The 26,672-nt window shown below is 47.6% G+C and overlaps 1 protein-coding gene across 1 annotated transcript; it reads right to left on the bottom strand.

The window, feature by feature from the left end:
- Positions 1-207: 207 nt before the first annotated feature.
- rhcgb (Rh family C glycoprotein b) lies at positions 208-20,892 on the bottom strand. The gene is made up of 10 exons (XM_085968981.1): positions 20,652-20,892; positions 18,571-18,763; positions 14,694-14,844; positions 13,006-13,147; positions 8,383-8,549; positions 6,253-6,390; positions 5,338-5,474; positions 4,424-4,548; positions 2,393-2,466; positions 208-300 (listed from the first exon to the last, which is right to left on the bottom strand). The coding sequence occupies exons 1-10, from the start codon at positions 20,833-20,835 to the stop codon at positions 208-210; spliced, it is 1,404 nt and encodes a 467-aa protein (XP_085825107.1). The 5' UTR covers positions 20,836-20,892.
- Positions 20,893-26,672: the final 5,780 nt, after the last annotated feature.

Below are 26,672 nucleotides of genomic sequence, written 5' to 3'. Positions count from 1 at the left end.
TCCGACAGCTTTACAGACACTTTTTTAAAATTTTATTTCCAATTTTCAAACTGCCATGGTGGGATTTGAACTTGCATTATGCTGGATTGTGAGTCCAGGCCGCTAGGTAACTAAGCCACTACTGTAACCATTACACTACCACATCAGCAGTAGGCCTGGGCTTCATAGGAAGCCCATTAATACTTCATGAGACAGACATAACTCACCTCATTGTTTAGTGGCTCCATTTGTAGCGGGTTTTAAGGGCGGGGTGTTCATGGAATGGACACTGTACAGTGGACTTCCTTCTTCCTGTGGCACCTACAGATTCAAAGACGTTACTATGATTTAAAGATCTGAAACCATCGCGTCCCCAAACTCCTTGTGAAAAGACTGCTGTAGAGGCCTCATTTCATTGACAAAACTACAGTTCCCTCAACCACTTTCAGATTTTTAACCTCAATAAGCACCAGCTCGGCTTTCTTTAAATATCAAAATCATGGGGCTGTGGAAGGAGATAAAATGGAAGGGGGTAAAGTTCATGATAGGGTGGAGCGTACATGGGCAGTGGACAGAATGGGCTTGTTGGGCCGAATTGGTCTTCCTTTATTCTGCGCCTTCCTGCATTATTGGAAGGGAATTTGTTGCATTTACACGAATTCTCTTTGAAACCAGCCGTTCCAGAACAGGGGGTGTCCCAAAGATTACAGGACGGCTTTAACTATCAACAGACGTTTCGACACAAGCACCATGTAAGCTGGGGCGAACAAACTGGAAAAGGTCAGAGCTGCTTCGGCCGGTGTGTCTGTGAGGTTAATGACTTGGTCGGTGTCTGGGGTTTAAGGGTTAAATTCAACTTGGGTACCAAGTTAGGGTGAAGTATTTCACTCCGGAAAATCACCTGGTTTTGAATGGGCTTCATCATAGAATCCTAGGATGATACAGCACAAAAGGAGGCCATTCGGCCCATCGTGCCTGTGCCGGCTCTTTGGTCGAGCTATACAATTAATCCCACTCCCCTGCTCTTTCCCCGTGGCCCTGTAAATTGCTTCCCATCAAGTATTTATCCAATTCCCTTTTGAATGTTATTATTGAATCTGCTGCCACCGCCCTTTCAGGCAGCGCATTCCAGATCACAACAACTCGCTGCGTAAAAAAAGAAAACTTCTCCTCTGGCTCTTTTGCCAAACACCTTAATTCTGTGTCCTCTGGCTACCGACTCTCCTGTCACTGGAAACAGTTTCTCTTTATTTACTCTATCAAAAACATCAAATTGTAAATTGAGAAACCCGGCTGAAGGGCCAGTACCCACAGGGACTGGAAGGGTGAGACCGATGGGCTCAATAACCTCGCTCATGTGTTCTCATCTTTATAGTAACACAAAGCGTACGAGAGAAGATAAGTCAGAAAGTAGCGATTAGCTGGTGTCCGGTTTGGGTTTTAACAGCACATAGGATGCTGGCTGAAGGGCATAAGGAATTCCAGCAATTTTGTGTCTTAGGAAAGAAGGAATTGCAGTAGGAGATTACTCTAATTCTATAAATGATACTTCATGACTATGGCGGACAGCTAAAAAGAAAGACTTGCATTTCTAAAGCGGCTTTCACGGCCACCGGACGTCACAAAGCGCTTTACAACCAATGAAGAAATTTTTGAAGTGTAGTCACTGTTGTAATGTAGAAACGCAGCAGCCAATTGCGTACTGCAAGCTCCCACAAATAGCAATGTGATAATGACCAGATAATCTGTTTTTATGATGCTGATTGAGCGATAAATATTGGCCAGGACACCGGGGATAACTCCCCTGCTCTTCTTCGAAATAGTGCCATGGGATAGTTTACGTCCACCTGAGAGAGCAGACGGGGCCTCGGTTTTAACATCTCATCTGAAAGACAGCACCTCCGACAGTGCAGCGCTCCTTCAGTACTGCAACAGAGTGTCAGCCTAGATTTTTGTGCTCAAGTCTCTGGAGTGGGCCGTGAACTCACAACAAAACTCAGAGGCGAGGGTATTACCAACTGAGCCATGGCTGACACAGGCTAGTTATGTAATACATGAGTTTCACTGTACCAGAAACACCAGGAATATGAATCGACACTCAAAAGTTATTGAATTATGTCGCTTAACTCGGGTAGTGGATTAACTAGGTCTATGCCGTTCAGTTACCAAAATCACACGAAAACAAGCACATTTCTAGTTAAGGCATTAATACATCCACTGGTTAACTGACAGATATGACAAAAACAAACTCTGTGTCTTCTAAATGTGTTCAGTTACAAATTGTACAATTATAGCAAAAAATATTTAAATAACCCATCAAAAGCAAAAGGAAGATACAGCTCCCATGGTGATTGGTGAGGAGTCACAACTCCGCAAGTGTCGCCGTTAACTTTACGCAGCCTCATGAACTTACCTCCCAGTACACCTCGTCTTCATAGCAGTTCTCATCTGAAGGGTCGCCCCAGATTGGCAACTTCAGAATAAAACCTTTTGGGAGGGGGAGTGGGGGAAAGAAAATATTAGAAGCGATCAGCGATTTTCAGACAGATTTTGAATTTGTTAAACTTTCCCGGGATGACATGACTGTAATGAGGGTTATGGGGATCGGCTATTTACGTGGCAGTAAAGGAATGACTAAAATGTTTTTAAAAATATGTAAGCAAAAGGGGCATTGAGTTCCTGAACAACATGTGATTTTATTTTTCACAAGATTGCTCGGGATGAGAAAGATCCTTTAGCCCATTTGGTCCCACCGCTCCAGATTGCCAACCCTGCCATCTCCCCACTATAGCGTCTCACTTATAAGAGGGCACAGGCTCAAGACTGTGAAGGGCAAGTTTAGGGGCAGAAACCAGCAAGAATGTCTTTATACAGAGGGAGAATCAGCAGCTGGAATATAGCTGTAGGCAGTAGGATTGGTACTCAGGAAGAAAGAGACCAGATGGACTTCTTCATCCAAAACCATCTTGCGATCTTGTAAAAGATCTCCTGTACCTTGCGATTTATAGACTGTTTTTCCACAGATTGGAATATCTTCTCTCAGGTAGAGAATACATTAAATAATAAGTTTTAACACTCATTCTTTTAATGTTAAGTGCTCCCACACCAAGCAAATTTCTTCTAGGTTTTCCTAATTACACTGATGTGTAATAGCACAGCAACGCCACAAGGTGGCAGCCAAAGTCCAGCATTTTGGATCTGATTGTCGCTGCAGAAGTGGTTTCTTAAAGGTGCAGTGCCTTAATGAAAAAGGCCCCTGGCAAACCTTTCCCCTTGTTTACAACCACACAAAACTGTGATGTAAACATGCCGTGGTGCCGTCCACATCTGATGTCTTCATGATTAAAAAGATGTCTGGGGAGGTGGAGGGGCGGGGGGAGTTAGACAATGTAGAAAACAAACATTTCTCTTGATAACTAGGAAAGTTTAAAACGATTCTTCTCCCATTAAATAGATGCAGTATTTCTAAATACCAGGTTATCTACTGAACAAAAGACTTGAATTTAATATAACAACAGAAAATGCTGGAAACACACAGCAGGCCAGGCCAGCATTTTCTGTTGTTATTTCAGATTTCCAACATCCGCAGTATTTTGCTATTGACTTGAGTTTAATGTTGTTGTGGGAATACAGTATTAGTAACAGCCAGTGTTCCCTATAATTTTTTTGATGCGTGGGCCCTTTAACTGGCTGCGCGGCCCAATCAAATTTCACGCAGTTATTCCCATTGTAAAGCCGGCGAGCGGCCTGCGCGGGACCTCCAGACCGCTGTGCGGCCTAATGGGAACACTGGCAACAGCTACTTTGTGATATCACTTTGTCACTGTAAGGTCATTTCATCAGGTCAGGTGTACGCCTCTCCCCTGGCCCAGAAAGGACGGACCCTTCGCTGGTATACAATTACACAGCTTACGATCCTTTCAGTACCCAACTCCTGTCAGGCCGAGGCAGTGAGCGTCATTAAGCTATTCAACCATAGCAATTTTTTCCCCCCCGAGAATCGGCTTCACGGGTAGCTGAAGCCAAGTGGAAGCATTCCTGTCTCCGTCAGGAACCCATACGCCAGACATTCCCGATGAGTGGAGACCGGCTATAAATTCCGGGTTGCCATCCAGCGGGATACTCTCATCCGCTGGGCTTGGGTGGCCGCCTCTCACCGTTTGGGTTGCGGGAGCCCCGCAAAACCCTCCCGTCGTGTCGAAATGACCACCCCCCCCCATTTATCAGCCGGTTACGGCCATGGAAGGAGCGTTCACGTGGCGGCCCGTCGAGACAGTTGCTCAGCCCGCGAATCCTCTCGCTGATTCACACAACTCTCCTAAGAGGAAGAGTGTGAAGCCATGACGAGCTTCACAGCTCAGTCTCCGTACAATTGCAGTGTGCGCCGCCAGCCTTGACGTTCTGTGCTTCTCGGTCGCGTAACCGGCGAGACTGGCCCACTCACCTACAATGGTTCCTCCCACCAGGCTCAGGAGGAGAGTGACACACAGTGCTGCAGCCTGATACCCTCCTTGGATACGAGGGGTCCGTCCTGCGAAATCACCCTCGAAACCGAAGGCAGCAATCAACCTGAAGATAATAAAACAAAAACGGTCACAACACGATACAGGTCGTGTCAGCTGTGGTTCAGTGGGTAGCCCCCTCGCCTCTGAGTCAGATAGATCGTGGGTTCAGGTCCCACTCCAGGGACTTGAGCACAAAATCTAGGCTGAAACTCCAGGGGAGTGCTGCACTGTCAGAGGTGCCGTCTTTTGGATGAGACATTAAACCGAGGAATTATGCCAACCTGGCTAAACTCTGTTAGAAATTGATGTAATTCTGTAAAATGGTCTGTTAAGTAAACAAGGAGATAGTGGGGAACAAGAAATTCAGCAACATTGCAAAAGGAGACAGGGGGCTGGAGACAGCCACCATTCCCTGTCTTCTCAAAAATGCAGAACTGGCTAAACAATAAACAGATTAAAAAGCAAAAAGACATCTGTGAGAATTTAGTGTGAAGGTTGTTCTCAGATAAGGATAGCTTGCTTACTGACTGCCTCGTAGGCAAAACGGAGGGAAAAAAAGGTATAAATGAACAGCTATTGAACACTGAAAGCAGCGCGAAACCAGAGGATGAGAAGCTTCAGTCAACAGAACAAAGCAAGAGAAGAAAGAGACCGCACCACAGTCACTTGGAAGGAATGCCGGGATTCAATGAACAAACTGCGACAATCTTCTTTGTACCGGATGTTTAATGCTTAATAAACCTGTTTTACTGATACACAATATACTGGACCCAGAGTGGTTTGTGTAGTCACGGACAAATTATTATAAAGAGCTTTTAAAAGCTACACCACAGTGCGGTCTGCTCCACCTTACCCTTCTTTACTGTAGACTCCTTCAGTAGCAGTGGCAGCAGTGATGGCTCCCACAATGGCTCCAATTAGACCTGGAATGGCGTGCAGATTGTGGATGCCACAGGTATCCTGTATCTTAAGGTATTTCTCCAGTAATGGCTTAGAACAGAAAATCAAACTGTAAGATCTTGCATATTTATAAGCAAACAATATTAAAATTCCCACAGGCCGGTGACCATTCATCTCGGGCCACTGGGCGCGGGAGTTGAATCTAGCCCAAGGCTCGCGGATGTTGTAAGACTTCACAGTTGTTTGTCGTTTGAGAGTTGCAAAGGCCTTTTAATAGTCAGCGGGCCGACGCTTGTTCGGAGATTAGCAGGATTGCGGCGATAAGCTCACGCGCAAGCTGGCTCGCCAATCAGACAGTCACAGGCTGAGAAGGCTTAGACAGAGAGGCTTCACAGATCCTCAGGCCCACTCTGCCAACGTTAAGTGCCCAAGTGCCAGCAGCGCATTTGACCCAGGCTGAGGGGGTGGCAACACAGCCTGATCCTCCCGCCACCCAATGTCTACAAATCATAGGATGGTACAGCACAGAAGGAGGCCATTTGGCCCATCGTGCCTGTGCCGGCTCTTTGAACGAGCTCTCCCAATTAGTCCCACTCCCCAGCTCTTTCCCCACAGCCCTGCAAATTTTCCCTTTACAACTATGTATCCAATTTCCTTTTGAAATGTGCATTTTACAGCAGGAGTCTTTGGATAGATCAGGAGCCCGAACCCCCTGATGATTTTGCCCCTCCCAAACCAGGCAGACTTGATCCAATTGGAAGACCTAGAGCGGGTAGCGGGGGGAAGTGGGGGTGGGGGCTTCCAATGTTTCTTTAAGATTGGTACTATTCCTGCACTCAGCTTGTGAAGCTGAGCTATTTGAACTCACCGAGAGGAAAATGAAGCCCAACGTTGACGCGGCTCCTGAGAGAGCTCCGACAATCAGCGATCCGTATGGAGTGAGCATCATTTCCGCCGCCGTGCCGAGGGCCACCCCGCCAGCGAGCGTCCCGTTCTGAACGTGAACCTGGCAAGAGAACAACAAGGTAGGAGAGCGCAGTCCCCACAAAGCTTCCCCACAATTAGTCTCGCCCAAGGGGCCATTCTTCATGGGTGAGTCCAGACAGTGAGTGTTGGCAAGCTATTCAACTGTTGGGGCATCACGGCCAAGCATGGTCCGGTCCTCACCCGAACTACACACACACACACACACAATACAGTACACACGCACAATACGGTACACACGCACAATACACACAATACGGTACACACGCACAATATACACAATACGGTACACACGCACAATACACACAATACAGTACACATGCACACAATACACACACAATACAGTACACACACACACAATACACACAATACAGTACACACACACAATACACACACAATACGGTACACACACACAATACAGTACACACACACAATACACACACAATACAGTACACACGCACAATACGGTACACACGCACAATACACACAATACAGTACACATGCACAATACACACAATACAGTACACACGCACAATACACACAATACAGTACACACGCACACACACAAACACACAACAGTACACGCACAATACACAATACAGTACACACAATACAGTACACGCACAATACACGCACAATACAGTACACACACACACTACAATACACGCACATGAACACACACAATATAGTACACGCACAGTATACACACAATACAGTACACACAATACAGTACTCATGCACAATACACACACAACAGTACTCAATACACACACAACAGTACACACAATACAGTATTCACAATACAGTACTCAATACACACACAATACAGTACTCACGCAAGATACAATATATACAATACAGTACACACGCACAACAGTACACACGCACAATATAGTACACAAAATACAGTACACAAAATAGAGTACACACACACGAACACAATACAGTACGAACACACAATACAGTACACCCACTACAGTACACACACACACTACAGTACACACACACACACATGAACACATACACTTATTGAGCAGAATCTGGGATAATGAATGGATCAGGAGCAGAAACACCAGATGATTTCCCCGCCTCTCTCTCCCCCCGCCCCCCCCCCCCCCCCCGGCGAATCTAGGGGCCAGGAGGCCAGTTACTGTGCCTCGAGCTGCTGCCCTGTTTGAGATCAGCTGATTGAACATAGAGATCGAAGCCGGGGCCTTCCTATTCTGTGTGGCACAACTAGTATGTCAGAAGACTATCTGACTGCAGGGGCATCACAGCAGAGTTCGATCCTGTTCTCACCCGCTGTCTAAACACACACACACTTTCCAACAAGACTGCCTTGATAGTGATCAGGAGCAGGAAGCCTGGCTGTATTTTTTTCCCCCCCAAGTAAGGATAATGTATCAGTTTAAAATTTGTTTCGACTCTAGGAAAAGTAGGATTTTTTCCCCCACCTGACCCATTGTCAGCATTAATCATGTATAGCAAACGTTAAATGGGCAGCACAGCTCCTTCTATTCTAATGATCTCCCGTAACCCCAAATCCAGAAAAGCACCCTCTCCTGTACCATTGTGGCAGTCTCAATTCATAGAAACAGGAGGAGGCCATTCAGCCCCTCAAGCCTGCTCCGCCATTCAATTAGATCACGGCTGAGCTGCATCTTAACTCTGTCTTCACACACTCGATGTCGGTGGCCATTCTCGGTGATGTGCTGTGAGCCGTTCTTGCTAGGGGCTAGATTGAGACTCTTTTCATGTCGGAGTCACGAAGCTGGCAGGGAGAGGAGATTGTCATCCATCAGTCTGAGCTAGAATCGAACCCAGCTCCCGGAGGTGAAAGGTCAGTATCTAACCCGCCACACTACTCAGTCTCTGGGTCATTTTTGCCACAATGATCAATAAAATGACATGGTGCTGAATTTGAGGCTTATTCCAGCCCTGCAAGATTAGGGACTCTGTTAAATCCCAGTTATCGAGATGTGCCCGGCTTGCCCCGAAAGAAAGTGTTGCCTACCATGTTGATTTTTCCTTTCTTCTCAAAGAGACTGGAAATGGCGATGGTGACGAGGACACTGGCTGTGAGCGAGCAGTAGGTGTTGATGACTCCGCGGTGTTGGGCGTCGCCGTGGTTTGAGATTGCAGTGTTGAAGCTGGGCCAAAACACCCAGAGGTAGAGGGTGCCTGAGGATGAGAGCAAAAACCCTGTCGTAACTGAACCGTCACCAAACCTGAATGCAGGATACCCTACGGGCAAAGTCTGCCGCTCCCTCCGCCCCACTATGTCCCGGTCGTTGGAACTGTCCACCATCTATAAAGGCACAAGTCAGGAGTGTGATGGAATACTCTCCACTTGCCTGGATGAGTGCAGCTCCAACAACACTCAAGAAGCTCGACACCATCCAGGACAAAGCAGCCGGCTTGATTGGCACCCCATCCACCACCTTAAACATTCACTCCCTCCACCACCGGTGTACCGTGGCTGCAGTGTGTACCATCTACAAGATGCACTGCAGCAACTCGCCAAGGCTTCTTCGGCAGCACCTCCCAAACCCGCGACCTCTTCCACCTAGAAGGACAAGGGCAGCAGGCGCATGGGAACAGCACCACCTCCAAGCTCCCCTCCAAGTCACACACCATCCTGACTTAGAAGTATATCGGCCGATCCTTCATCGTCGCTGGGTCAAAATCCTGGAACCCCCTCCCTAACAGCACGGTGGGAGTACCTTCACCACACGGACTGCAGCAGTTCAAGAAGGCGGCTCACCACCACCCTCTCAAGGGCAACTAGGGATGGGCAATAAATGCTGGCATTGCCAGCGATGCCCTGATCCTATAAACGAATTTAAAAAAAAGAAAAATGCTCTTAGGCTCTATTTACAGTGCAGTGTTGGTGTCGAGGAGTTTCGCGTCACACAGGCCACTCCCAGACCGGACACTGGAGCACAGTGGTTGGAGATCCCTGGAGGACGCACAGGTTTTGCTCCAGAGTCAGTTCAGGCTCCAATAATCAGATTTAAACAGCACAAATTTAGTGTCGCTAAGAAATCAAAACCACTTTGCACCAAAGGAGATTACGTGGCTGCGAGGGTAGGTGTGAGGGGGGAATCAGGGGAGGGAAGGAGTGTTGAGCCAGGGCAGTCCAGCCATCATGGTGTGGGGTAGGCTTGATGGACCAGCTGGTCTTTTTCTGCCCTTCATTTTCATCTGTTCATACCACTGAACATGTAACAGAACTGCACCATTAGACACTACTTAACTGGTGGGGGTGCTGTATAAATACAAGTTGATGTTGTTCTGCAAACCAGTCCGTGTTGGAATTTGACCCTATGCCCTTATTATCATTTGAGCCCCTTTTTCTGGACTTCTTCATTGAGTTCCTTTTAAGGATTTTTCCTTAAACTGCAACATAGGGACAAAGTTTCCCTCTCCCCGTTATCTTCTCTGTACTCCCCTCCTCTCTCGAAGACTTTAGATCAAGGTGGGGTGTGACGTAAGAAAACTACTAGGCACTTGGTGTAAGCATTAAACAAAGCTTTAATCAACTGTTTTACAACATGGAGGTCTAGTTGTGTCCTTCACTAGTTCCTGTTAAGAATGTCCTGCGCAAGCTGGGCCCATGCCCGAGTATTTATACTCTCCCTGGACAGCGCCACCCGCAGGCCGCTCAGTATTATTTCATAAGTCTTTCTTTCATGAATGACTGATTCATGTCAGGGTGCAGTTCCAACAACACCAGACACCCGCCCGTATCACGCGGAGACCAGCTGTAGCAATCCAATTGCCATCCCAGTTGAGATCCACCAATTCCGCATAGACCAAGCTTGGGAAAGTGGAACTTTCCTGGTCTCCATGGCTCAGTTCGACTGGGTGATGTATTTGCTCACTAAGCCAGTTATGTGGGGAGACTGGAGAAGCTGGGGGTTGTTCTCCTTAGAGCAGCGAAGGTTAAGGGAGGGGTTCACAATTCTGAGGGGTTTTGATAAGAGTAGATCGGGAGAAACTGTTTCCACTGGCAGAAGGACACAGATTTAAGGTAATTGGCAAAAGAACCAGGGGGCAAATGAGAATTTATTTTTTTTACGCAGCGAGTTGTTATGCTCTGGAATGCACTGCCTGAAAGGCTGGAGGAAGCAGTTACTTTCAAAAGGGAACCGGATAAAAACTTGAAACAGAAAATTTGCAGTGCTATGGGGAAAGAGCAGGGGAGCAGGACTAATTGGGATAATTCCTGCAAAGAGCCAGCACAAGCATGATGGGCCGAATAGCCCCCTTCTGTGCTATATGGTTCTCAAATCAAATCAAATCAAATCAACTTTTATTGTCATTGTTAGTGCACAAGTGCAGTACAACGAAATGTAGGCTTGCGGCTCCCGAGAGTGTACAATTTGGATTAGGACACTTAAACATTTCAACATACATTTGTACATATATATTAGCATAAATATGACCATAATAAAGTGAATAAAGTGCATCGGCAGATGTGCAGGCTTTAGTGTTTATTTGTGGAGTTCAGTAGGATGACAGCCCTGGGAAAGAAGCTGTTCCTAAATCTGGTCGTACGGGTGCGAATGCATCTGTAGCATCTTCCAGATGGTAGGAGGGCGAACAGACTGTGGCTGGGGTGGGTAGGGTCTTTGGTATCCCCGGTGTCCTGGCCAATGTTTATCCCTCAACCAACATAACAAAATCAGATTATCTGGTCATTATCGCATTGCTGTTTGTGGGAGCTTGCTGTGCACGAATTGGCTGCCGCGTTTCCCACATTACAACAATGACTCCACTTCTAAAAGTACTTCATTGGCTGTAAAGCGCTTTGAGACGTCCAGTGGTCGTGAAAGGCGCTCTATAAATGCAAGTCTTTCTTTCTTTTATGATTCTAAATTAGTTGAGGAAGCTCTAGTTTCGTTCTATATGAACATAGTTGCCATTCGTCCACATTTGGAGTGGACCTTTTCAGCCTCCATTCACACTATTTGCTCTAGCTGAACTCGCTCTGTAAAGCGTAGTGATTTGCTTCTTCTGTGCATGTGCTGAAAATTCGCACGTGCGCAGATGAGCTGTGTTACTATGGTTTACGAGATTTCAGCCAGCACCCAAGAGCTATGTGGGGAAACACTGGTGTCTAATGTATTGGACGACACTGCTGTACTGGTACGTGCCCGAGAATTGAACCTGTAACATTACCGGCCCCCAAATCCAGGACGGTGCCAAGCTGCAGGTACTTTTTAAAACTGTATTTGCAGAGAACCTTGCTGATGGAAGATGGATGTCTTCCTGCTCTACAACATGCAATAAAATCACGGGAGGTTTTACCAACCATTTCTCAACTGCACCGCAGAGTAACATGGTCGGTATGGCTTGTGATAAGAGGCCCTCTGGTGACCACTGGAAATCGGAGGCTTCCACAAAACTGGTGGACAAAGCACTTTGGTATTTTAAGTTGAATGTTAGTTTAAAAAGTCAGAGGCCTTCCATGGTCACATATCTACTTCTTGATTGGATAGGCTGGGATTGTTTTCTTTGAAACAGGGGAGGCTGAGGGGAGATTTAATTGAAGTGTATAAAATTATGAGGGGCCTAGATAGAGTGAATAGGAAGGACCTATTTCCCCCAGCAGAGAGTTCAATAACCAGGGGGACATAGATTTAAAGTAATTGGTAGAAGGATTAGAGGGGAGTTGAGCAGACCTTTTTCACCCAGAGGGTGGTGAGGGTCTGGAACTCACTGCCTGAAAGGGTGGTAGAGGCAGAAACCCTCATCACATTTAAAAAGTACTTGGATATGCACTTGAAGTGCCGTAACCTACAAGGCTACGGACCAAGAGCTGGAAAGTGGGATTAGGCTTGATAGCTCTTTTTCAGCCAGCACAGACACGATGGGCCGAATGGCCTCCTTCTGTGCCGTAAACTTCTACGATTCTATGATTGATTAGAAACTTGCAAGCTGCCAAAGACATCTCTTAATCTGTTTAACCTTTGCATTGAAGAAGCTCTTCTGCTGCTCCTGGCTCACATGGAGTGTTTCCCCGAGGCTGCCCTCGCCTCGCTGCAGCTGCCGGGTTTTCTGAGGCCCGGGAAACCCAGCCGGTCACAGTAAAACCTGCCCAGCTGGTTAAATCCAAGTCTTCCAGCCTACTTAACATATTTAAAAGGCCAACTGGCCTCCGAGGAGCGGGTTGTCTGCCCGCCCCTTGTCCCGCCTCGGGTAAAACCTGGAAATTGCCGTGTTGGAGCCAGCTTCCTGACACGCCTCCAATTTTTGGCCATTTAACCCCCCACCCGCACCCACTCGTTGACCCATGTTAAAATTTCCCCCTCCCCCCTCAATGAGTGAGCAAGAAGAGATTATCCACAGCAAAAAAAATTCAGACACTCCCTTCTCTCTACATCCTCACTCTGTTAAAATCAAGACTCACCACGCCATCTCCTACTCAAACGCATTCTTTCTCTGGACCTCAAAACTGTGGAACTCCATACATCCCTCTGTCCTCCCTTCCTCCTACAGTCTATAGGTTTTTAAAGCCCAATCAGCCAGAACTGTCCCATTAAACTCATCTATTGTCCTATTCGTTTTACCCTTGCTGGAGGGCCAAGGCCCTTCACCTGGAATTCTCAACAATTAAAGAAAAAACACTCACCAATCATGGAGAAGAGGTCGGAGTGGTAGACAGATTCATTCTTGCTTTGATCCAACTTTGGCCGGTACAGGATACGAGTGATTACGAGGCCAAAATAAGCACCAAACATATGGATAATCATCGCACCACCAGCATCTTTAGCCTTTGCGAGTGAAAGGAGATTTCAGATACTCTTTGTTAAGTGACTTTTATTTATTTGCTTATGGGAAGTCATTTTCCCCCTTTTCCCCCTAACCTCCCTGCAGTTTGGACCTGGATCAAGAGCCTGCCCTTCGGAGCTGCTTAGAGGCCAACTCAGAGTTGCATGTCACCATGACAACAGTCATTTGGCCAGGGTAGGGATGAAGGAAGCAGAGATGGGTTGCGGGGTTCTGGATTGGCCTCAGTGAGGATGGCACTGGAGGAATGAGCCCTGAAGAGGAAAAAGATGCTGATGAGTGTTTTAGCAGCAGCGAGGGGCGGTAGGGACATGAGTGGGCAATGCTTCAGAAGTGGGAGGCAGCAACCTTTGTGACTGGCCGGATGTGGGATATAAAGCTCAATTCGGATTCAAACAGAACAGTGAGGTTAAGGCTCGGCAACGACTCAAGGAGGTTGATGGAGTCTGAAGCACAGACAGGTAAACGCTGGTGAGAGCCAAGCAAGACAGCTTCGGTCTTTGAGCTGTAGAAAATTTTCACTCCTCCAGGACTTGATGTTGGAATTCTAGAGCGCAGGGGCTGTGCCACTGGCGGTAGTGGGGGGAGGGAACACGAAGTGGACCAAAGTCAGAAGACTGGAGAATGTGAGAGCCACGGGCAGGGTGCATCGCAGACCCAGGGCAGTGCAACAGCAAGGAGTTTGAAGGCGAGGATGAGGAGCCCATTTACATCTTCCATCCTATTAATTCCTGGTATCGGGTTAAGGAAATTGGACTTGTTTTTTTTGGAAAAGAGAAGACTTTGAGCTGATTTAATTGAAGATTATGAAGGGGATTGACAAAACTGTTCCAGGCAAATTGTTCCCTATGGTGAAGGGCTCAAATACCAGAGGAAACAAGTTATAAATACTACAACAACAACAACTTATATTTATATAGTGACTTTAACATAGTAAAATGTCCCACGGTGCTGCACAGGAGTATTCTAAGACAAAACATTTGACACCAAGCCTCATAAGGAAAAATTAGGGCACATGACCAAAAGCTTGGTCAATAAGGAGCGTCTTAAAGGTGAAGAGAGAGGTAGAGAGGTGGAGAGGTTTAGGGAGGGAATTCCAGAGCTGAGGGCCTTGGCAACAGAAGGCATGGCCACCAATGAATGGGCAATTAGAATCAGGGATGCTCAAGAGGACAGAATTAGAGGAGCGCAGATAAGAAATGAGGAATTTAGGACCAAGGGACTTTAGAGGGAATATGTTCACCCAAAATATAATAGAGTTTGTGGAATAAATTACCAGGGAAGGACACTGAAGCAGACCATATAAATATGCTCAATAAAATGAGATGGGTTTCTGGAGAGAGAAGGACTTGAGGGAAATGGTGAGTAGATGGGGCTGGTCTACCAGAAAGGGCGAGCTTGTTGGCCCTAACAGAGTTACCAGCTCCTAAGGTTTCTCCTGTTCTATGATCAAAGTCTCTTCAGATGGTTGCTCCAATAAGATTTGTGACCGGAAAGGCAAATAGAAATGTGGAGGGTTGGATAACTCACCCCAAGAACATTCAGCAGGATGAACTCATTCACCACGTAGAGAGTCACTTCAAACACCGACATGATCAGCAGCTGGACGAGGCTGACTTTTCCAAGGACGGCGCCAAACGAGATCAGCACCGAGGCAGCACAGAAATCGGCATTTATCAGACTGGGAAGAGAGAAATCAGAGGAACAAAATATCATGGATTAAAGCATAGGCACCAACAGCACCTTGTAACTATTGGGACAGGGTTAACGATTAACGTTTTGTCCAGGGCCACAAGTCAAGCCTTTCTATTTCTGCATCCATGGCTCAGAGATTACTGAAGCTATGTTTAACATGTTCACATCAAATTCCTCTCCCCGTTATTTTAACCTTTTTATACTAAACAGGCAATCGCCAATAAAGAAGGTTGAGAGAGGAATTCGACACAAACGTGTTTAGCATTTGCTAATTATTTGAATTGTTACCATAAAAGTAGCAAACCCCAGTACAAAATGTTTCTATAAATAAGGAGATATTTTTTATTGTAATATGTTGAGAAATAATCGGCACACAAGAACTTTGCCCTTAAACCAATATATCCAATCATATAGAGTGCCTATTGCCGGTGTTTACTGTGCTTAATTTCTGGGTTCAAAAACTCACCAGGAAAGATTTTGACACATGAAAAAGAGCATTATGTCTGACCAGTAAATTTTTAATGAGAAAATGCTGGAAACACTCAACGGGTCAGTCAACAGCCGCCAACTAATACAATTTTCCCATCCCCACCTCCCCCTGCTCTCCTTACACTGTGCAACAGGCTCCTGCACCTGTTTGCACCAGACGGAAACATTTTCCGGGTAATTAATGCGCAGTAGGTGGACAATTAGCCCAACTCCTCACCAGCACGTTGATTTGAATGGGTAGGTGAAACGTGCAGCGAAGTCGATGCGCAGTCGGAAATCCCGAACTTATGGGCCCAGTAATTCCGGTCCCAACGCGTGAGTACGGACGGGGTACTCACGTGTGGGCCCGTTGGAAATGCCGGATTTCAGCATGCACAGCGCATGCGCGGAAAACCGGCATTTCCTCTCCTCTGAACCAAGGGGTTAAGAGGCGGTTCCCTAGCGACGTTTCAGGCAGCGCGGACGCGTTCAACTTCGTTTTTTTTGACAGAAACGTTTGTCCGTGCGTGAAGGCCTCCACTTTTTACGATTGTAAAAAGCAGACGTAAGGACTTAGTTTTAAAAGGTAAGTGGTCTAATAATTAAAGTTAGAAATTTTTTTCCACAGGTTATTATTTTTAAAGAATTTACAGTAAGGTAAGTGTATTTTTGGACCCGATTTCTTGAAAAAAAATTTTGGCAGAAATTTGAATAATTATTTAAAATAGTTTTTTAAAGTTATTAATAGTTAATTTAATTATTGGAATTTTTTTTAACTTTTATTTAAAGATTAAGTAGTGTTTTGGGCGCCTGGACTTTTCATGAGTTTGACATGTCTTATGTCTAACTCATGAATGGACTTTTGTAAACTCCCATTGGTTGCCCAGTGCTCACGTGATCCCAGCCGGCTCATCGCACTAAGTACGCCACTGGATCACGCACGCACAGCGTGCCGGGAGCTGAACCGGGCCACAGACCGGAAATCCACGCAGGCCCAGTCTTCAAATGTCAGCACGATATGTAAGTGTAGGTCGGGGGCTTGCACCCGCGGGAAGCCCCCGACCCGAATTTCTGGGCCCCGGCGGTATGACCCTGTACTCTGAGAGTACGCCAGCATTCCGACCGCGAAGTCAGGGCCAATCCGTATGGAATCTTGGGTATTGTCGCCCCCTGGTGGTGGATTTGGATCCTACACATGAATACTGTGGAGAGTGGGGACCAGTTATATCACAAAGTTTGTGTTGACATGAAACAGTTTAATTCCGATGTGAATCGAACTTGGCCAGATGGTGTGACCATCTCCACCATTTCATCCTACACCAGCCTCAGTGTAACTGCAGTGGACCATCTGGAAATGTTGGGGGGGCGGGGTGTGGGGGAACTATAGCCTAGAAATGACTATTGCAGACATTAGGGGACAGATACTTTGACAAACCTCCCATCTTATGTATTCCCAGGGGCCTGTTTGTTTTAAACCAGTCAACACAGCCATTAAAGCAGCAAACAGAGGATTGATTGTCAGATGAGACAAATCTCACAAACACTAACTCCCAGGTTTACATTTGACCTCATTAAAAAAAAGTTAGCAAAGATCCCACTGTCCTATCTCTGTAAATATTTGTTTTTCAGGAAGAACAATGGTGAATGCTGGAAACGTGCTGTTGACTCAGAGATTGGTGTAAAACCGCAATCTGTTCCTGACTGAAAGTGAAAGAGGTTTAAGTTCTCAGTCTAAAAATGACTGGTTATTACTTTACGAAGCTTTAACGTGTTTGTGTGGCAGTCCTGAGTCTACCATATTAAGGCAGACATTAACTCATTTAACACAAACCCATTTAAAATAAATTGGTTAAAGTTTGCATTAAAATCTCTGTAAATATTAAACGTGACTGGTGAGTGGAGCTCTGCCCTGCCCCCTGCTGGAGGGAAAAATCTGAAATTCTCCCTGCCTCATTGGAAAAGCATAGATTGCATTGGAGCATTTTTACCACTAGGAGCCACTACTGCAGTCATCCATCTCCCTGTCCTGTTACGGAAACCAAATTTAGTTGGCCAGTACACAACCAGGTGAGCAAGTGCACCTTTAGAAGTTCAAATCAAATCAAATCAAATCAACTTTTATTGTCATTGTTAGTGCACAACGAAATGTAGGCTTGCGGCTCCCGAGAGTGTACATTTAGATTAAGACATTTAAACATTCAACATACATTTGTCTTGTAATACATTAACATAAACATAACCATAGTAAAGTGCATTGGCAGATGTGCAGGCTTTAGAGTTTATTTGTGGAGTTCAGTAGGATGACAGCCCTGGGAAAGAAGCTGTTCCTAAATCTGGTCGTACGGGTGCGAATGCATCTGTAGCGTCTCCCAGATGGCAGGAGGGCGAACAGACTGTGGCTGGGGTGGGTAGGGTCTTTGATGATGGACCGTGACCTCCGTAAACAGTGTTTCTGGTATATGTGCTCTATGGTCGGTAGCCGGGTGCCGGTAATGCGTTGGGCAGTTTTGACTATGCGCTACAGGGCTTTCCGGTCATAGTAGCTACAGCTGCCATACCATACTGTGATACAGTTTGTCAGGATGCTCTCTATTGTGCAGCGGTTTTCAGGGTATAAGATAATTAACTCTTGGATGAGAACCTTTGTCTTTCTTTACTTTATGTAGTCTAAATTTCCTCTCATTCCTCCACAGCTGCAAATTCACCATCTTACATACCCTTTCTCCTTCCTGTATCCTCATTGTGATGAAACCAATACTCATTGGGGTCTAAATTGTCGCGCCCAGTTTATGGGCCTAAAACAGGCCCAATGCTAAACCAATTTAGCAGCGCAGAGGCCCGTGCCTGATCTGCACTGGATTTTGGGTCACTGCTAAATTGGCTGGGGTCTTTTTTTAAGCAGCCCTCGTGGGCGCCTGAAATAAGCACAATCCTCATTGAAGCTCCTGCCTCATTTCAGACCCGGATTCCTAAATTGATTTGCCTTAGTCGGAACTTGTGATGCGCAAGCTGCAACTGGCATCTTTAGGTCTATGTCCACTTTTTCCTATAGGCCAGCCCCACGTTCTATGCCAGGTCTTTCCTATGTGTCTAAGAAAAGCCCATGCTCCATGTCCACTCTTTCCTATGAGTCTATAGACCACCCCCACGCTCTGTGCCAGGTATTTCTTATGTGTCTATAGACCTGCTCATGCTCCATGCCCACACTTGCCTATATGTCTACAGGTCAGCTTTTATTACTTACCTTTCCAAGCCGATTTTGATTTTTCCATCACTAAAATCTAAGGAATGAAACCATCCCTGCATCAGCAGAGCCCACTGGAGGCTAAAGGCTGCAATGAGAAAGTTGAATCCAACACTTCCAAATCCGTATCTCTTCAGGAAGGTCATCAGAAACCCGAATCCCACAAAAATCATCACATGGACATCTTGGAAACCTGAAATTAAAGGAAGAAGATTATTTGAATTACAATTCACGCTCTTTATAAAGGCCACCACCAGAAAGTGACCCTGTTGCCTAGGACTACCACTGAGCCACAGCTGACACCTGAGAATAGGAATCAATATTCTGGAGCTTTACTTGATTACCTTTAGGGATCAGGAAGCATTTATACCTAATGTTCCCTCAGGTGATTAAATGGGTGGGGGTAGAATCTATGATGGGATAGAGTGTAAAGGTGTGCGAAAGAAGATTGAATGGACATGAATCACCTCACTGATCTTACACAACACAGCTGTCAGGATCACAGCAGAGCCTGAAGCCACATTCCAGGACTAAGTGGTTTGTTCTTAATGCTTCTTGTTCCCTGTGTCTTACTGCATGTTTTACTATCTTTCCAGTATCTCACACCCTGCCCCTCTCTCCACCTCATGTTTTTGCGATTTCTTACTCGCTGTCTTTTATCTGTATGCTTTACTTCTGTCTCTAATTGTCTATCTATCTCTGTCAGACATGCTATCTTTCTCTGTCACTATCTCTCTCTCTGTTCTCTGTCTCTCTATATCATTCGTTATCATGCTTTTTGTCCTTTGTTTCTATCTCCTGTCTCTATCTCTCCTTCCTTCTGTTTCTCTTTTTTATCTCTTTGTCTGTCATGCGCACTCTTTCTATCTGTCTCTCTGTCAAACTTTCTGTTACGTTCTGTCTCTCTGACGTTATCTCGTTTTAAGTCTTGCTCTTTTCACATCTATTGCTGGCTATCACGCTCTCCCTCTTTATCTCTGTTTGTTTATTTTGTCATGCTTTTGCACTCAAACTATTTTCTGACTTCGTTCTGTGATACTCTCTCTCTCTCTCTCTGTGATGCTTTCTTTCTGCCATGCTTTGTCTTTCTCTTTATCTCTTTGACCATCTCGCTCCGTCATGCTCTCCGTCTCTCTGTCATGCTCTTGCTCTCTGTGTGTCTCTATTATATGGTCTCTCGTTTTTTTCCTCTTTCTTGCTGTTATGCTGTATCGATTTCTCTCTGCCATTCTCTCTCTATGGCGAGGGTTGAGAAATCCCTCAGAACAAAGACCGCCTACTTCCACCTCCACAGTATCACCCGTCTCAGCACATTTGCTGCCTTTGTCACCTCCAGATTTGACTATTCCAATGCTCCCCCGGCTGACCTCCCATCCTCCACTCTCCAGAATCTTCAGTTCATCCAGAACTCTGCTGCCTGTATCCCAGCTAGCACCAAGTGCAGCTCACCCATCGCCCATGTGCTCGCCGACCTACACTGACTCCCAGTCCCCCCCATGCCTGAAATCTCAAATTCTCATCCTTGTGTTCAAATCCCTCCAGTATATCTGTAGTGATACTAAAATGCAGCATTAAAAAAATGACTATAACAATCGCCCAATTAATAATATTTACACCTAACATTTGCATTAAGAGGTCTGCCAAAATAAACTCGATGGAAATAAGCACAGCAAACACTGGAAGGATACAACAGGTCTATCTTGAGCATTAACCAAGAAACCGGACTGGTTTCTTTTTCCCCCTCCCTAGCCGGGGCTCTGACGCTAATTATGGAGACTCAGTTATTCGCTGCCTTGTGCATGATCAGCGAACTCAAGAACCAATGACAGATCCTGGAACCTCCCTGGTCATTGGAGTGGATCAACATTACAAATGTTGAGTTTGCCTTAGAGTCCAGAGGAGCTGGTAAGGTATATTTCCCCCCTCTCTCTCTGTCCAGGATTTGCAGAGATCTCTAAACTCATTCCTAGTAGATGCAGATAGAGGATGGAGTGGAACAACGGACGGGAGTATTTAGACTTCGGGTGGACTGCAAGGATTGAATGGATGAGTGGGAAAGTGTTGGGAGTTACTGTACTTACTGGGGTACCTGAAGTAGAAATCGTTTTCCAAGACGCTGCTGATATTGTGGGACCTTCTGGTTTCAATCCAATGGGCATCTGATTCTTCATCGTACCGTATGAAGATCCCGAATAGGATGATCATCGCCAGCTGCCAGACAAAGCAGATCAGAGGCAACTTCCAGCGCATTAAGGTGTTCGTCATCCTTCAAACTTCAGCAGGGTTTTAAAAAAAAAGAGAAAATAGCGATCAATTAATTAAACGCACTTGTGCAAGAAGCGGGATACAACCTGGACTACCCGGGACTGGTAGTGCCTCACAGTCCCTGCAATCCAGATATTTAAAGCTTTGAAGAGTTGGAGGTGGGACCCACCAGGGAGGCGGAGACTGGCCGTTGCATTCAAATATCTTCCTCATAAGAATAGTTGGAGGCGTTAACTTTCCTCCAAAAAATCTTTGATTAAATCACATCAGTAAATCCGCTCAGACTGAAGTTGCACTGTTATCTTGCGATTAAGTCGCAGTTTAGAAGCAATTGGATGCACTCCTGCAGGGAAAAGCCCGCCTGCGGTGTGAATGCTACCAGACTAGGCAGAATAACTAAGCAGGGTCCTTATATAAAAGAAGTTGCATTTATTCAGCGTCTTTGACGACCTCAGGACGTCCTAAAGCGCTTTACAACCAATTAAGTTTTTTTTTAAAGTGTAGTCACTGCTGCAATGTAGGAAACTCGGCAGCCAAATTGCGCACAACATGTTCCCACACACAGCAATGTCCAGATAATCTGTTTTAGTGATGCTAGTTGAGGGATAAATATTAGCCAGGAGACTGGGGAGAACTCCCCTGCTCTTTAAAATTGTGCTATGGGATAATTTTATGCCCACCTGAGAGGACGCGATAGGGTAGAGCGTACATGGGCTGTGGAGGAGATTAAATGGGTGGGTAGAGTCCATGATAGGGTAGAGCGTACATGGTGAGAGGAGATTAAATGGGTGGGTAGAGTCCATGATAGGGTAGAGCGTACATGGTAAGAGGAGATTAAATGGGTGGCGTAGAGTTCATGATAGGGTAGAGCGTACATGGTGAGAGGAGGTTAAATGGGTGGGTAGAGTCCATGATAGGGTAGAGCGTACATGGTGAGAGGAGATTAAATGGGTGGGTAGAGTCCATGATAGGGTAGAGCGTACATGGTGAGAGGAGATTAAATGGGTGGGTAGAGTCCATGATAGGGTAGAGCGTACATGGTAAGAGGAGATTAAATGGGTGGCGTAGAGTTCATGATAGGGTAGAGCGTACATGGTGAGAGGAGGTTAAATGGGTGGTGTAGAGTTCATGATAGGGTAGAGCGTACATGGTGAGAGGAGATTAAATGGGTGGCGTAGAGTTCATGATAGGGTAGAGCGTACATGGTGAGAGGAGATTAAATGGGTGGTGTAGAGTCCATGATAGGGTAGAGCGTACATGGTGAGAGGAGATTAAATGGGTGGCGTAGAGTCCATGATAGGGTAGAGTGTACATGGTGAGAGGAGATTAAATGGGTGGGTAGAGTCCATGATAGGGTAGAGCGTACATGGTGAGAGGAGATTAAATGGGTGAGTAGAGTCCATGATAGGGTAGAGCGTACATGGTGAGAGGAGATTAAATGGGTGGGTAGAGTCCATGATAGGGTAGAGCGTACATGGTGAGAGGAGATTAAATGGGTGGCGTAGAGTCCATGATCAGGTAGAGCAGACATGGGCCGTGGGAGGAGATTAAATGGATGGGTAGTAGAGTCCATGATCGGGTAGAGCGGACATGGGCTGTGGGAGGAGATTAAATGGGTGGCATAGAGTCGATGATCGGGTAGAGCGGACATGGGCTGTGGGAGGAGATTAAATGGATGGGTAGTAGAGTCCATGATAAGGCAGAGTGTACATGGGCTGTGGTGTGACATCTCATCCGAAAGATGGCACCTCCGACAGTGCAGCACTCCCTCAGTACCGCACTGGGAGTGTCAGTCTAGGTTTTTGTGCTCAAGTCTCTGGAGTGGGACTTGAACCCACAACCTTCTGACTCAAAGCCAGAAGTGCTACCCACTGCGCCATGGCATGAAATGCTAACTTGTTTCGTTTTGCCACAGTTGTTGCCTGACCTGCTAAGTGTTTTGGGCATTTTCTGTTTTTGTTTCAGAACCAACAGCGGCGTCTGCATTGCGCACTCTGTGCTCCTGCACATCTCTATTCTGTGGGTTTTTTTTGTAGAATGCTGCAATTGCACTGACTGACAGAATAAAGGTGTTTGCACTAGAGAGGGGCCATCATCCAGGTTTAAAATAAATATGTTTACAAGGCATTGATGCGCTATCAATTACTCATAAAAGACTGAGAGTTAGAAGAGTAACTAAAGGCTTTTATTAACAACAGAATGGAGGTCTGCCTCGAGTGGTCGACCGGTCCAGGATACAAGGGCTGGGGAGCAGTCACCTTTATACTAGGACCTGTGGGAGGAGTCAGCCGAGGCATGTCCAGGCATGTACACAGTGGAATACAAACAGGACAAACAGGAATACAAACAGTGGTTTACCACATTCACCCCTTGTTTAAAATTGAGTCCGGCGGGGTGAAGTGTATTAAAAGTTAGTGTATTGGAGTCTCTCCGGAGGTCTTGTCTGCCGCTGTGATCGGCGTGGCAACGGCAGGGGTAGTGAAGCTTCCGGCGTCGAGTCCAGCGTAGGCTGTGGCACAGGCGTGTCGTCCTCGTAGATGTCGAGCGGGTCGCGGGGCCCAGGCCTGCCGTCTGCTGGGGCTGGATATCGGATCGTGGGGGGGGCTGGTAGTGGGTAGTGGGTTACTGTGGTCCCCGAGGGTGCAAGGTCTCTTATGGAGACTGTGTCCTCCCGCCCGTCTGGGTATGCGATGTAAGCATACTGGGGGTTGGCGTGGAGGAGGTCGACCCTCTCGACCAGGGGGTCCGTTTTATGGGTCCTCACGTGTCTTCTCAGTAGGACCGGCCCTGGGGACGTCAGCCATGGCGGTAGCGATGTCCCTGATGTGGACATCCTTGGGAAGACAAACATTTTCTCATGAGGGGTGGCGTTAGTGGCAGTGCAGAGCAGTGACCGAATAGAGTGGAGCGCATCGGGGAGCACATCCTGCCAGCGGGAGGTTGGAAGGCCCCTAGACTTTAAGGCTAGCAGGACGGCCTTCCAAACTGTCGCATTTTCTCTTTCCACCTGTCCGTTCCCCCGGGGGTTGTAACTGGTGGTCCTGCTTGTGGCAATACCCCTAGTTAGCAGGTACTGACGGAGTTCGTCGCTCATAAACGATGAGCCCCGGTCGCTATGGATATAGCTGGGGAAGCCGAACAGGGTGAAGAGGTTGTTCAGACATTTAATGACCGTGGCACTGGTCATGTCCGGGCAGGGGAAGGCGAACGGGAAACGGGAGTACTCATCAATAATATTGAGGAAGTACACATTGCGGTCGGAGGAGTGGAGAGGCCCTTTAAAATCAACGCTCAGGCGCTCGAAGGGGCGAGTGGCTTTTATCAGGTGGGCCCTGTCTGGTCTATAAAAGTGTGGTTTGCACTCAGCGCAGACTTGGCAGTTCCTGGTCATGGTCCTGACCTCCTCAATAGAGTAAGGCAGATTGCGGGCCTTGATGAGGTGGAAGAACCTGGTGACCCCCGGGTGGCAGAGGTCATTGTGGAGGACCCGTAGTCTATCGATCTGTGCGCTGGCGCAGGTGCCACGCGATAGCGCATCCGGGGGTTCATTTAGCTTCCCTGGCCGGTACAAGATCTCGTAGTTGTAGGTGGAAAGTTCGATTCTCCACCTCAAGATCTTGTCATTTTTGATTTTGCCCCTCTGCTTGTTGTTAAACATAAAAGCAACTGAACGCTGGTCAGTGAGCAGGGTAAATCGTTTTCCGGCCAGGTAGTGCCTCCAATGACGCACAGCCTCCACAATCGCCTGGGCCTCCTTCTCAACAGCGGAGTGTCTGGTCTCCGGGCCTTGGAGGGTTCGTGAAAAGAAGGCCACAGGTCTCCCCGCCTGATTGAGGGTAGCGGCCAGGGCAAAGTCGGACGCGTCGCTTTCCACCTGGAAGGGGATGGATTCGTCCACTGCGTGCATGGTGGCTTTGGCAATGTCCTCCTTGATATGGTGGAAGGCTAAGCGGGCCTCTGCCGTCAAGGGAAAAGAGGTGGACTTGATCAGCGGACGGGCCTTGTCCGCATAGTAGGGGACCCACTGGGCGTAATAGGAGAAAAACCCTAGGCACCTCTTCAGGGCCTTGAGGCAGTGGGGCAGTGGAAGTTCCATAAGGGGACGCATCCGGTCGGGGTCGGGGCCGATGACTCCGTGTTCCACAACACAGCCAAGGATGGCGAGGCGGTTTGTGCGGAATATGCACTTCTCCTTGTTATATGTCAGGTTTAGGAGTTGGGTGGTGCGGAGGAATTTTTCGAGGTTTGCGTCATTGTCCTGCAAGTCACGGCCGCAGATGGTCACATTGTCCAGATATGGGAAAGTGGCCTGCAACGCATTTTGATCTACCATCCGGTCCATCTCCCTTTGGAAGATGGAGACCCCGTTGGTGACGCCAAAGGGAACACTAAGGAAGTGATAGAGGCGGCCGTTTGCCTCAAAGGCAGTGTACTGGCGGTCCTCAGGGCGGATGGGGAGCTGGTGGTACGCTGATTTCAGGTCAATGGTCGAGAAGACGCGGTACTGCGCGATCTGGTTGACCATATCAGCTATACGGGGGAGTGGGTAGGCGTCCAGCAGGGTGTAGCGATTTATTGTCTGGCTGTAGTCGATGACCAGGCGCTGCTTCTCGCTGGTCTTAACGACCACAACCTGGGCTCGCCAGGGGCTGGTGCTGCCCTCAATAATCCCTTCTTTCAGGAGCCGCTCCACTTCGGTTTTAATGAAAACCCTGTCCCCGGCACTGTATCGCCTGCTCTTTGTGGCGATGGGCTTACAGTCGGGGGTGAGGTTAGCAAACAGTGGTGGGGGGGTGACTCTGAGTGTGGAGAGGTTGCACCTGGTGCGCAGCGGGCAATTTGGAAGCTGCTGGCTGCGGACTGTGAGTGGGGGTAGGGGTCCACCGTACGCCATCGTAACACTTTTAAGGTGGCACTGAAAATCTAACCCCAGCAGGACGGCAGCGCAGAGGTCAGGCAGGACCAGAAGTTTAAAATGATCGTACACGGTCCCGTCTACTACGAGTGTCACCACGCAGTAGCCGCCGATGTCCGCCGACTGGGACTCGGAGGCCATAGAAATCCGCTGTTGCGCAGGCAGCACTGGGAGAGAGCAACGCCGCACCGTGTCGGGGTGGATGAAGCTCTCCGTGCTCCCAGAGTCAAAAAGGCAGATTGTATCGTGACCATTTACCTTAATGTCCATTGTGGAACTGGCCAGTTGGTGCGGTCTCGCTTGGTCCAGTGTAACGGATGCCAGCGTAGGGGTCGGTGTGTCGCTGCGGGTATCAGATGAGGCAGTGTCGGGGGCCTGCTGCGTCCCGGCTGTCGTCCAAGATGGCGGCGTCCATGATCCCCATGTGGCTGGAGGCGTCCAAAATGGCTGCTGTACCGGTGATTCACACACGGCCGGGGAGGTCCAAAATGGCAGCCCGCATGGCCCACACGCGGCGCTGCTGGGGTTCGGGGTGGCTTTGGCCCTGCAGACGCTAGCGTAGTGTCCCTTCTTCCCGCAGCCCGAGCAGATCGCGTTTTTCGCCGGGCAGCGCGCTCTGGGGTGTTTTGCCTGGCCACAGAAGTAGCATTTCTGGCCTTGGGGCACTGCTGTCTGGCCTTGGGACACTGCTGCGGTAGTTGGGCCGTTGTTGGGGTGTGGCTGGGGTGGCACGGCGCTATGAGGCGGTCCTACCGTGTCCCAGGCTGTCATTCCCCGCGGCGTCCACGGTGCAGAGGAGTAGGCATCCATGCCCTGGTAGGCTGCATCCAACGATAGTGCGAGTTCAGAGGCCTTGTTGAGGTCGAGGTTACTCTGCTCCAACAGTCGCTGTCGTGTGTAATTGGATCTGTGGCCCGCTACA

The sequence above is a fragment of the Somniosus microcephalus genome, chromosome 27 (genome assembly GCF_052327205.1).
Source record: "Somniosus microcephalus isolate GS21.2 chromosome 27, FLI_Smic_1.0, whole genome shotgun sequence".
NCBI lineage: Eukaryota > Metazoa > Chordata > Chondrichthyes > Squaliformes > Somniosidae > Somniosus > Somniosus microcephalus.
Note: the sequence above shows the minus strand (reverse complement) of the source record. Positions and strands in the feature narration are given on the sequence as shown.